This window comes from Osmerus mordax, chromosome 3, assembly GCF_038355195.1.
Source record: "Osmerus mordax isolate fOsmMor3 chromosome 3, fOsmMor3.pri, whole genome shotgun sequence".
NCBI classification, from domain to species: domain Eukaryota; kingdom Metazoa; phylum Chordata; class Actinopteri; order Osmeriformes; family Osmeridae; genus Osmerus; species Osmerus mordax.
The window spans coordinates 9872223-9884748 of record NC_090052.1 but is presented as its reverse complement, the minus strand read 5'-3'; the positions used below and the strand labels follow the sequence as shown (position 1 = coordinate 9884748).

The 12526-nt window shown below is 41.0% G+C and overlaps 1 protein-coding gene across 2 annotated transcripts in view; it reads right to left on the bottom strand.

The window, feature by feature from the left end:
- uqcrc2a (ubiquinol-cytochrome c reductase core protein 2a) overlaps positions 1-12526 on the bottom strand; it is a 32974-nt gene that overhangs the window by 2957 nt on the left and 17491 nt on the right. Inside the window, exons 6-12 of one of the 2 annotated variants that reach the window (XM_067233729.1) lie at positions 11227-11351; positions 10936-11033; positions 10414-10471; positions 5228-5323; positions 4868-5067; positions 1884-1964; positions 1703-1779 (exon numbers count right to left, since the gene is read on the bottom strand). In XM_067233729.1, the coding sequence (XP_067089830.1) occupies positions 1703-1779; positions 1884-1964; positions 4868-5067; positions 5228-5323; positions 10414-10471; positions 10936-11033; positions 11227-11351 (735 nt within the window). The remainder of the gene's footprint in view (positions 1-1702; positions 1780-1883; positions 1965-4867; positions 5068-5227; positions 5324-10413; positions 10472-10935; positions 11034-11226; positions 11352-12526) is intronic. The other variant, XM_067233730.1, reaches the window with a different exon arrangement.

The window sequence follows — 12526 nt, the reverse complement described above, 5'->3', positions numbered from 1 at the left end:
ACACCTGGTAGTGACTGACTGCTTGCCGAAACCGGAGGGTTACTTTCTCCGCTGCATAAAACCTGAGGGCAGGGCTCTAGAGTGCAACCAAATTGGTCGCACTATGGGACCAAAATGTGTACGGGTGCGACTTAAGTTTTTCCTAGGTTGCACCGGTGCACCTAACCTCCTCGTATCAGCTGCCTCTCCACGAACGTGAAGCGTTTGTTCTCCTTTGACGGCATGTAGTGTAGAGTTTTTAACAAGACATGGACTTCTATGTATCTGTTTACTGAGGTCAAAGTCAAAGCTGTGTTCTTAGTTTGTGGAAAACAGGTCGCTGTGTTGAAGAATTACAATTTGAATCGGCACTAAGGGACTAAAGAAAAAAAACTAACGCGGACATAATAAGAACTTGACTGATTCAGTGGACGCAGGCCGCTGATGGTTTGCTAGTTAAGCTGCACACCCTGATCATCACCTGTCAGCTGTCCTTCACATATCCAACTCAGACATTCAGCCAGATTTCGATGCACTTGTTCAAGCCCACTGGATTTCTCAGAACAAAATGAACTGAAAAAAAGTATTGTTTTTTGATCAAGTTGATCAATTGCATATCTTTAACATACTGCAAAACAACTTTTCAGTGTTTGTGAAGTTATTTACAATTAAAATGAAACACTGATGTAATGATTGTTTTTGTTTTTACTGTTTATTACTTCTATAGTCTTTTCCTATTTGACCTACACCAACATTTAAAATATTTATATAAATATTTACAGAATATCCTTATTCTTCTGATAACCAGTAGCAACTATTTAAAATATATACTTTACTGCTTTTTACAATGGAAGAAGATGAATAGTGAGCAGAATTAAGTTCAAGTTATCGTTGATGCGGCCCTCCTACACATTTCAGGTATCTCGTGTCCCCTTGTAAAAATTAATTTCCCACCCCTGAGTTACGGAGTTCGGCCATGGAGCTATGCTAGCTGATGCTAGGGAGAGTGTGGCAAGCTGGTTTAGCCAAGGCCAAAGGGCAAGAAGGCCAAATTACAGGTGTTGGCCATCTGAAGGGCATGTGACAGCAAGGGGGACCCACTATAAGACTGAGCCATGAAATGTTAGGTCTCAGTTCAGGGAATATTATTTTTATATACAGTATAATTGTGCTTCAAATAAAAGTATTTACCTACACCTTATTCTTGTTTAAGATCATTTACATAATATATATGAATGTATATGGAGTGTGATAAAAAGGTGACCTTATAATTGTGGCGACGCAAGAATTTTTTTTTAAATTAACCTAAATAAAAAAATGTTAGGCACACCATTGCAACCAAGGAAAAAAGTTAGTATGGAGCCCTGGAGGGATTCCTGCACTGTCTTTGACGAGACAAAAAAAACTCGACATGTTGATTGATTTACAACAATATACATACATTTCCATAAAGCAAGCATTTTTTCCTTACTAAAGAAAGTAAGAATGTCCCTTTACGGTAAATTGAACAAATACAAAATTGTGAATAATTTTCCATTTACTATGCACAATCATTCAGGATTTAAAAAATATATAATTTGACAGACATTGCGATTACATAAATGTATTTAATATAAACAGAGACTGTCTGTTTGACCAACATACAGTATAAAAACCAGAGAATACAGTACAGGTACAATTAGTAGTTCATATCAGATAAATGACTCCCCCCCCCAAAACTCACTTTGCTCTGTTCACATCCTCTTCAGACAGGTTTCCCTGGGCTATGCCCACCACCTGGGCAATACTGGCCTTGATCACCTGGGGTAGTAGGGACATTCAGATAGAGGGAATGAAACACTGACTGCACCTTGATGTACTGTAACAGAGGAATTTGAGGCTGAGTAATGCATTCTGTGCTGTACCTCTCCGGCAGAGTCTGCTTGGGCAATGGTGTAGACTCCAAAAAGGCCAGAGTCAGAGTATGTGGCATTGAAGGCTGTAGCCTGCAGATGATAGTGTAGTTAGAAGTAGGGATGCACCGATACCAAGCTCAAGTCAGAATCAGAATCAGGTTTATTCGCCATGTATGTTATACAAACACGGAATTTACTGTGGCAGGGAGGTGCAAAACACTAAACATATACAGATCTTAAATTAAATAAAAGTACAAAAGTTTAACTATTTCTAAGAACTAAACAATCTAAGAATACAAAAATTTAAATATAAAATATATATATAAAAATAAGAATAGAATGAGCAGCGTGAATGGTCAACATAGTGCAATCGGATACTGAGATAAAGTGGCTTATGCATACTGAATTGCCATTAGATGGACTTGTAATAGTTAAATAAGAATGAATGTCAATGGGAGTCCTTGGCCTTGTTGAAGAGGCCAGTAGCAGATGGAAAGAAACTGTTCTTATGGCGTGAGGTTTTGGTCCTGATGGACCGCAGCCTTCTGCCAGAGGGGAGTAGCTGGAACAGGGAGTGACCAGGGTGGGAGGGGTCGGCCACGATCTTCCTCGCACGCCTCAGGTGTGCAGGTCCTCGAGGGTAGGCAGATTGCAGCCGATCACCTTGTCAGCAGTGCGGATGATACGCTGCAGTCTGCTCTTGTCCTTGGCAGTGGCAGCAGCGTACCAGATGGTGATGGAAGAGGTGAGGATGGACTCAATGATGGCTGTGTAGAAGTGCACCATCATTGTCTTTGGCAGGTTGAATTTCTTCAGCTGCCGTAGGAAGTACATCCTCTGTTGTGCTTTTTTGGTGAGGGAGCTGATGTTCAGTTCCCACTTGAGGTCCTGGGAGAGGATGGTGCCCAGGAAGCGGAAGGACTCCACAGTGTTGACTAGGGAGTCGCACAGGGTGATGGGGGTGAGTGGGGCTGTATTCTTCCTGAAGTCCACAACCATCTCCACTGTCTTAAGAGCATTGAGCTCTAAGTTGTTCTGGCTACACCAGGTCACCAGCTTCCCACCTATAGTCAGACTCATCCCCGTCAGAGATGAGCCCAATGAGGGTGGTGTCGTCCGCAAACTTCAGAAGTTTGACAGACGGATGACTGGAGGTGCAGCTGTTGGTGTACAGGGAGAAGAGCAGAGGGGAAAGGATGCAGCCCTGAGGAGATCCGGTGCTGATGGACCGGGAGTCAGAGACTTGTGTTCCCAGCTTAACGCACTGCTTCCTGTCAGACAGGAAGTCTGTGATCCATCTGCAGGTGGAGTCAGGCACATTCAGCTGGGAGAGCTTGTCCTGAAGCAGGGCAGGGATGAAGTACTTGTACTCGTAAAAATACCCCCGATACCTCACGTTTTTTAATTTATTTTAATTATTATGACAATGGTGTAGGGGAGAAATGAAATCTAGATATATATATAGCTGGTTGGTGCATTGTTTTAGCTCCCGGGGTGTCTGTTAGAACACAATTCTTGGACACGGCTTTCTTTTGTAGCTCTAGATCTATTGCTGGGAAATTAGCTAGTTTTCCGTTTCTTAGCCTAGTGTGGTGGTGCTGAAACAACACAGAACGTAGACAATTAACATCACACTCCCGACACAGCATATTACAGAATATACAACAAATAATGTTACCAATGCCATCAAAATTAAACAAATATTATACAGTCTATTAACATTAATAAAATCCGACCACTGTCGAAAACGAAACATTCCACAGCGCTGGTCCGACCGCTACATAGACTATTTATAAACATTACAGAATGAAATGAGGTTAAACAATCAGAGGACTAAAAACAACAACCAAACAACTTTTATCATAAACGCACCATTTCACTAAATTAAAGATTGCGAGCATAAAAAGAAAACTTAGTGCGGTATTGGCCTACTGCAGAAGACCAACTGTCATTTCTAATAACTCTAGCTGATGAAAGTCTGTTGACAAGCGTAGTCGGTCTCCTATTGGCTGATCCCACCAGTCTTTCTTAATGGTAATTATGAAATTTGTGCTTTCGGTTTGTGATAAGCACATCAAAAGTATACTTTTTAAATTCGAGTAATAATAAAGAAGCCGTCCTACATTCATTAGTCTCACTGTGTTGTGCTTGGAAAACTGCTACATCACCAACATTTTTTTATATATATATATTCATAAATGTACAGGTATCGGCGAGTACCAGAAAAAAAATATTGGTACTCGGTCCTTAAAAAAATTGTATCGGTGCATCCCTAGTTAGAAGGATTATGGTACCTCATTGACATACACAACCCAATCAAAATCCATCACAATGAATCAGCACTTGTCCAAATATTTAGAACTCACTAAGTAATGACTTTAGCATAAATGGTCCTCCCAAATACTCAGCCCAATGGTTCCTTCCACAGGAAATAAAAGCAGTTATATTTCGAGAGACAATTTATCAAGCCATAACAGAATTCCCCAGACAATGGGCCACTACTGAGAAGTTTTGTTTCGTGAATTACCCCCATTACACATAACATGTAAGGCAAGCCAGAGTATTTCCAATCAGTGTCTGATGAGCTACAACCGAACAACCATTTCTCAGCAGCAGTGTCGGTTATGCTGTCTTTGGGGGTAGTATAGGTAGTCCAAGCAGTTACTTGAATGTAGTGAGTTTGTCTAACACTTTCACAGTTGTCTGTCGTAAAAGAGGTGTAAAAACGTAATCTTTACTCTGGACAAGGAATCCAAGTTCTTTACAATTCTAAATTATTAAATTAACTGACAGTTAAATTGGAAATATTTAGGTGACATTTGTCACAAAATCTAAATTAAATTGTCTGCAAAAATTGCTTGACTTAACACCATGTGAGCGGAACACTTGTGTGCATACCTAGAGTTAGGTACTGACCAATCACAAACTGACACCAGAAAAGCATTCATGAAACCATAACAACAGACATGGCTAGGGCTTGACTGGTCACTCACGTCAAAAGGTTTTGTGGTTGCCTTGGCAATGCCCTGGCTCAGTTTGCTAGTGACGTTGGAGCCTCTCTTCACATGCGGCCCAGCTCCAAGAACCCTCTGCAGCACACTGAAGGCGTTGGCCTCCGACGATCCTGCAATGCCAGCTTCGCTGGCGATCAGTGCATGAACCAGATTGTCGCCGTTCTGCATTCGCAACTCGCCTGGTACACACAGAGAAATTATTAACCACCGTGTGAGCACACACAGGCCATTAATGCTCACTGGGACAAAGCTACCCAAAAAGTAGGAAAGCAACCTTGCCATTCCATGACGCTCTCCCAAATACACCACCCAGGTCGACAAGTGATGCACACGCCTTACCTCCGCGATAGTGAGCCTTGGCACCAGTTGCTCCGGCCCCACTGCGTCCGCCAAGAAACAGTTCCCCCACCTGCCTCAGCACCGAGTGTTTCACCCCTGTGAAGGTCACAACACAGAAATCCTAAAACAAACATTTAAGTCTATCCTCAGTCCAATTTCCAATAATGTTATTTTCCTCCAAGTTCAGGACCATTACTGGTATTCAATATGAATATGCACGTGTGTATACACATGGGTGTGTGTACAAAAGTATGAATATATGTGTGGGTACAAAAGTGATGTGTGTCAACCAGTGTTGGCATATCCTGTGTATGTGTGTGTGTCTATAGATTTTGTTGTTTATTTAAGAGATGGATTGTTGTTATTTCCTTTCAAGTGTGTGTTTTGTGTCTGGTTGACACATCACTTTTTGTTCATCAGTGTTCCTTAACCCTGTAAGACCCCTTGTTGTAATATTACAACGTCACCTTTAGTTGTCCAAAAAAAGACAACTTTCTTTTTTTGAAAGACCACATTTTCATAGCCATTGGGTCTTATTGTATTGCCTTGCAATGCCTTTGGATACTAAATGTGTATATAGATCTGGCAATAAGGCCATGAACTCATTCCACCAGCCAACTTTCCTGGAAGCGAATCTCCTTGTTTCATTGGACTGGATATATCAACATTAAAGTAAGTAAATTCCATGATTTTTGTTGTTGTTGTGATTGTTAGAATATGTAGTTCATGTAAATACTAAGTTATTGTGGAATTCATGCATCACATTTGATTTTCAGCTTGTTTTGTCTTTGTTGTAATTTTACAACGTTGGGTCAAAATGGTAGCAAAAATAGAAATTGCACCTTGCACTCTACATGGAGACCATGCTGCTTCAGCATTCCAAGTATTGTTCTTTCAATCTTTATTCAACTTCATATTAATATTATTATTATTCTATTTCTTCCGCGACACCTTTCAGCGCCTACAAATCTTCAGCTATTAAAACCGTTCAGCTGTCAAAGAATTCAGCAGTTTCAGGCCATGGGTGCTATGACTTTTCAGCTTTGTACCTCTTATGCTTGAATTACACAACTCCACGGACAAAACTTGCACCATCATCCTTCTGCAACAAAGTGTCACCGTGTCTTCCTGTATCGGCCCTACTGCTGAATGTTTCATTCAATCAACCCATTGAATCCTACTAAGAAAGCCGAGTAAACACACTCAATGATAGGCTACATCTGCTACTGCTATTACTATCCCAACTATAATTTCAGCTGTTAAAACTATAATATTCTTGTTACGACTAGCTAGCCTACTTATTCTGTTTAACAGTTCAGCTTTCAGCTTCTCCCGCATTGTAAGCTCAGTTCAGTTTCCACACTGCCTCTTGAAATTCAACTATTTCTTCGATTGCTTCACAACGTTCAAACGTATTCTCCCGCATTGTATTTAAGCACTTAGCTCTGTTAGATGATGCAGTTCAGCTTCCACACTGCCTCTTGTGTGACTCACACATTTTTGCAATTAATTTCAGCTTTCAGCTTGCGGGTATTTTTTAATTTCTGTATTTTCAGCAATAAAAATAGATTTAAAAATCATCTTTCAGCATTCCAACGCATTTTCAGCAGGAAATGCACGTTCTAGTTTTTGGAATGCTGCTCCAGCATTCCAAGTAACTTTATTCAACTTCTTAATATTTGTATTCTATTTCTTCTGCGACACCTTTCAGCGCCTTTAAATCTTCAGCTATTAAAACCGTTCAGCTATCAAATAATTCAGCCGTTTCAGGCTATGACTGCTATATCTTTTCAGCTTTATACCTCTTATGCTTGAATTAATATAAATCAATATTCATAATATTTTTAACATGGTTTTCCAATGGAGTTTTTTTTCAAATACTCTCAATCCTCTTAAACGTCTTCAACTTTCAAATCCTTCTTCTTACTCAATCCTTCAGCTACAGCCACCATTTAAACTTTAAAATGTTGACAAAACCCAAAACTTTTTTTTTTATTCAGCTTTTTGATATCTATTCAACTTTTTTTTATATCACTGATTGTTTCATGAGTTTTTCAAACCGTTTCTGAGATTTACATGGGTGTGTATGCGAGAGCCTAGAGTGCTGACTGAAACGCTTAGAGTGGAAGGGAGCTTCGAAATCAGGTTCAAAAAGTATTTCTAGTTTGCCAGCATTGCCACATTTTTCACTCTTCATGCTTAATTTTTGGATCAATAGATAGCTAATTTTGTGTTGGTCGTAGACAGTGTATAAATGTATGTTATTCTCTCTGCCCAGCTCGTTAGCAATCACAGCTGCGCCATCACCGTGGCAACCAAACAGACACGCACCAGGAAAGCAGAAGGAACACGTTTTTGAAACTGCCGGTAGAGTCGTATTTCTGACCGCACAGACATATAAAGAATATCTCTGGTTTCGGCAGAGTCTTGGGTCTCGGAAAATATCCTTATTTTTTGGATTGGACGTACAGTTTTGCGTCTAGGTTAACTTGTTTGAGGTGTGGATTCTAGGAAAATTTCTGTTATTCTCTCGCCCTCAGCGCGATAGCAATCATAGCTGCACCATCACCGTGGCAACCACACAGACACGCCACTCAATCTCTTACACGACAGCTAGCTACTAAAGCCAATAAAATACAATTACTTGCTTTAGCTTTGGCGTTTGAGGAGCCATAGCCTGTTAACTAAGGTAGAAGGTTACTAGGGAAGGTACACTCGTACCTACTCTCCACGTCCTGATTGGTCAGCTCTCAAAAAGGCGCTTGACGTCACCCAGCGCTTTTCTGAAAAGTTGAGAAAATTGAACTCAAAAAGGCGTTGGGCTCAGCGCTTTTTTTAAAGAAGTTTAAAAGGCAGCCGCTTTTTAAAAAAGGCGTCCGCCTTCTTCCTTTTCCCATAGGGTTGCATGTAAAAAGGCGCTGAAGGCAGCGCTTTTTTCTGAAAAAAGAAGTCAAGTGTGAACACGGCCTAAGAGCACTATAATTTCAGCTACTCAAACGAATATTCTATTACTTCTACAGTTTAACAGTTCAGCTTTCAGCTTCTCCCGCATTATATTTCAGCTCTTAGCATTGTTAGATGATGCAGTTCAGTTTCCACATTGCCTCTTTTGTGTGACTCACACATTTTTTTTATTCATTTCAGCTTGCGGGTATTTTCTCATTTCTGTATTTTCAGCAATTAAAAAAAGATTTCAGCATTCCAACGCATTTTCTGCAGGAAATGCACTTTCTAGTTTGTTATAATTTTCAGTTTAGACCAGATTTGAAGATTTCTAAATCAATGTTATTTCTATGTTAGAAGTGAAATATAGTCAACTGTTTTTTTTTATTTGTACTTTGCTTATTTGTCCAAATATCTGCTTGTTGCACAAGGCAGATACTGTTTGTGGAATGCTTTGGAGGATGGTTGTTCAGGGACAAGTGTAAATGTTTTGGAATGTGGGGGTTGCATTGTTCAGGGACAGGTGTGAATGTTCTGCAATATGGGGATGTAAGAGGTCTGGGGGGTTGTATATTTCTTTTAGAATGTTAAGTAGAGAGCACATTCGGCTAGCCAGACAGTATTGTGTGCCTTCAGTGGAATGTATTGCATGAATAAGAATCATTTGCATTGAAATAAGGTATACTTGAACATTCTCTACCTATTATTTCCATTTCAGAATTACACCAGCAAGGAGAGTTTACTTCAGTATGCATGATGTCATTGATGCTATCCAAAATGGAGAAAGTGATGTTGACATGGAATCAGACACCAGTGATTCGAGTGATGAGCAGGTGGTTGAAAATGTTGAGGAAGTGGAAAAAGAGAATCAGAGACCCACTGATTGTCCAACTAATGATGATGATGGTAAGGACATCGAGCAAACCAACACAAGCCAACCAAACCACAACATATGCGCTGTCAAGTGATATAACAACAGGGCAGTCACACTTGTGTCATCCTTTGCTGGCATTGATCCTGTGCAAAAGATTAAACGCTGGAACAAAGCCACCAAATCTTAAATTGAAGTTGAGAGACCTCATATAGTGGGTGCATACAACAAATACATGGGCGATGTGGATTTGCTGGACTCATTTGGAGTTCCTCATGAAATTGCGCCGCTGATAGTTACATCTTCTGGCACACTATCATTGCTGTGATCAACGCCTGTCTCCTCTACAAACGGGACTGCAAGGCTCTCAATATTCCCAAGAAAAAGATGTTGAACAGGAGACTGTTTCAGACTGTTTTAGCTTCCTCTCTCATCCTGACAAACACAGCTGTCAACACATCAAGGAGAGGGTGGCCATCTTCAGCCAGTGGGAGCCCTTTGACATCGATAACTGTGACACCTCAGAGACCTGTGACTGCTCAGAAGAGACCATCCTCAGGTAATGGGGGTCCACCAAATGGGGTCCCAGCCAAGAGGGCATGTGAACCACCAATGGATGTGTGCAGGGACATGGTCGCACATTTCCGGTGAAGACAACGAGAGGACGCTGCAGACACTGCATGAAAGGATATTCCAATACGCTCTGCAGAAAGTGCAATCTCCGTCTCTGCTTTTCAGAGGAAAGGAACTGCTTTTGGGACTACCATTGCACGTGAACATCCATTTATCCTTTTTTTTTTTTTGTCATAAATTCTGATTAATCAAAATATGACTGTTGGGTGATTATTATTAATGAAATGTACTGTTATAGTGCTATGTAAGCGATCTACACTCCAAATTAACAATTAGTTGTTTTGTGTATTTGTTCTGACAGTTTGAGAGCAAATGCTGAAATTCTGCTCCCAACTAGGCCCAACGTTGCATTATTACAACGTTTCCCTAAAAACTTACAAAAACATATTTTTGGAATTAATCCTTCTTTATCTACATCAGAAGACTCTTACAACATCATCTGACAAAAAAAAAATTCCCTCACACTGTAGAGCTCAAACTGCATACAGTGCTGACGTCTCCCCCATACAGATCATATCTAGGTCTGTAGACGGAGGCCAAAGGAAATCTGATCCACACATTCTAAGAAGAGAATGCACAGTGGCGAGGAAGGGGGCATTTACAAACTGAAATAACCCTCCTTGTCAGGCCGTCAGCCAATAGAGCCCAGGGCACCCCTTAGGCTTGCACGTGACAGGGCCAGATGAGAACTAAGATCAGAGTGCCCTTGGATAATCAAAGAGATGAGACACAAACTCACCTAGTCCTACTAGGGCCATTCTCGCACTGGTGAAATTGTTCTCAATGAAGGACCGCAGCTATAGGAGAGGGGGATAAAACAAGACACAATGACGTTACATTTAGTCATTTTTTAGTCATTTAGCAGACGCTCTTATCCAGAGCGACTTTCTATTCTGAATGGCCTCACAATAACAACGTAGAACTGTGGGTCTGCTAAACTGGACCATCTTCAAATACTGTGAGGATTTACAGTTGGTCATAGAAAGGTATTTGGCTATGAAAGGTAACTTTTTAACAGCACATACACCTATCACCATTTAACCACATTCTATACGAATGCTTTCACAAACTGAGCAAGGTTTGACAGTTGGCCATCAGAATCATGGCAAACCAGTCCTCTACACCTGAAATCCAAGCATCAAACAAAACAATAACAACTTGCTCACCCAGAGGTCTGTAGCAACCCATCCAGTAGAAGCTTTCAAGAACTATAAACCCATTTCTGCCTATGAGAACAAAGAACAACCACACTGAGCCTTACTTTTTCCGGAGTGATCCGGCCGACCATGTAGTCGGGACAGTATAGGGAGTTGGAGAGGGCGTTCTTGTACGCAGCTTCATGCAGCTTCTCAAGGACACCTGCAAGGAACAGCAAGAACGCCAAACACATTCGGATGTGAGGCGACAAACAGATAGTGAACGTCTTGACTTGAAATCTTCTCATAGTTTACACTGGAGCATCAGTTGTTATTTAAAACAAAACCTAATGATAAGTAAACAAAAATCTGAAATGTCAGAAATGAGGTGTGCACAGTTAAGAAGTGGAGCAGACCTATCTGTGTGCACTGCTGGGCCAGGGCCTTGTCTATCTTCACCCTGGAAGTGAGGTCTTCCACCTCCCATGGCCTGAACTCTGGGGCTGTGATCATATTAATCAGGTACTCCATAACAGAGTCTCTGATGGAGAAGGACACACACACAAGGCCCCCATTCACCATCACACACAGGATATTGTCATTATGATGATCAAATGTTAACACAGTTTAGGTGTAAACATGACCTAGTAAGTTTATGCACTTTGTTATTTATGTAAGTCTGGGTGTGTCACCCCGCCCCCCACCTCTCATATGCTAAAAATCTGGAGTTGCTGGAGTCTCTATTTGATGGGACTCACACCTCATTGCATAACTTACTGTTACATTGCTATTCATATTTTGACAAGTAAGCGTAATGATGTGTTCTGATTGGTTGTTTTTGTGTATAAAGGAAATTGTGAATCTCTCTCTCTCAAGAGTTAAAACCTTCATTTTGTAACATGTTTGCGTTGTAATTGATTTCATTCATTTGCAATGTTATTAAATATACATTTCAAAAGTTTGTCTTGTTAGCGATTTCATTGCTTGTATTGGGATTTACGTTCCGTTGCACGGTTTAAGAGGTTACGTTTTTATGGCAAAAAGTACCTTGTGTGCACAAATGGAACGAGCCTACGTTGACGTTGTGTCCTTGGGCAAGGCACTTCACCCTACCTTCCTCGGGGAGAATGTCCCTGTACTTACTGTAAGAACTGGGAAAACCGCTAACATTTTCCAGTTGGGACTTTTGAGATATTTGCGTTTATGTCCGATGAGTGCCTGCACCCATTCACTCCAACGTAATAGCTTCATGGAACTCCGACTCGGAATCTGAGGGACGCTTGACAAAAAAAGACAACATTTGGCGTGTCGGGCGTTTTAGAATTGTTAATGTGATGTGTTCCCATCGTATTTAAGACGAAATATTTGACAAACAAGAGGTTTGTCAAAGGGAGTCAGGTAGCTGAGCGGTGAGGGAGTCGGACTAGTAGTCCGAAGGTTGCCAGTTCGATTCCCGGTCATGCCAACTGACGTTGTGTCCTTGGGCAAGGCACTTCACCCTACTTGCCTCGGGGGAATGTCCCTGTACTTACTGTAAGTCGCTCTGGATAAGAGCGTCTGCTAAATGACTAAATGTAAAATGTAATATCTCACTCATACTGGCTAATCAGCTAACATGTTAAAGTAGTATACATCCAAAGTCACTGTCGTGAAACTAGCCTCTTTCACAATGCTGATTAACGGAAGTAGCTTCGTGGTCAAATTTAAAACATCTAC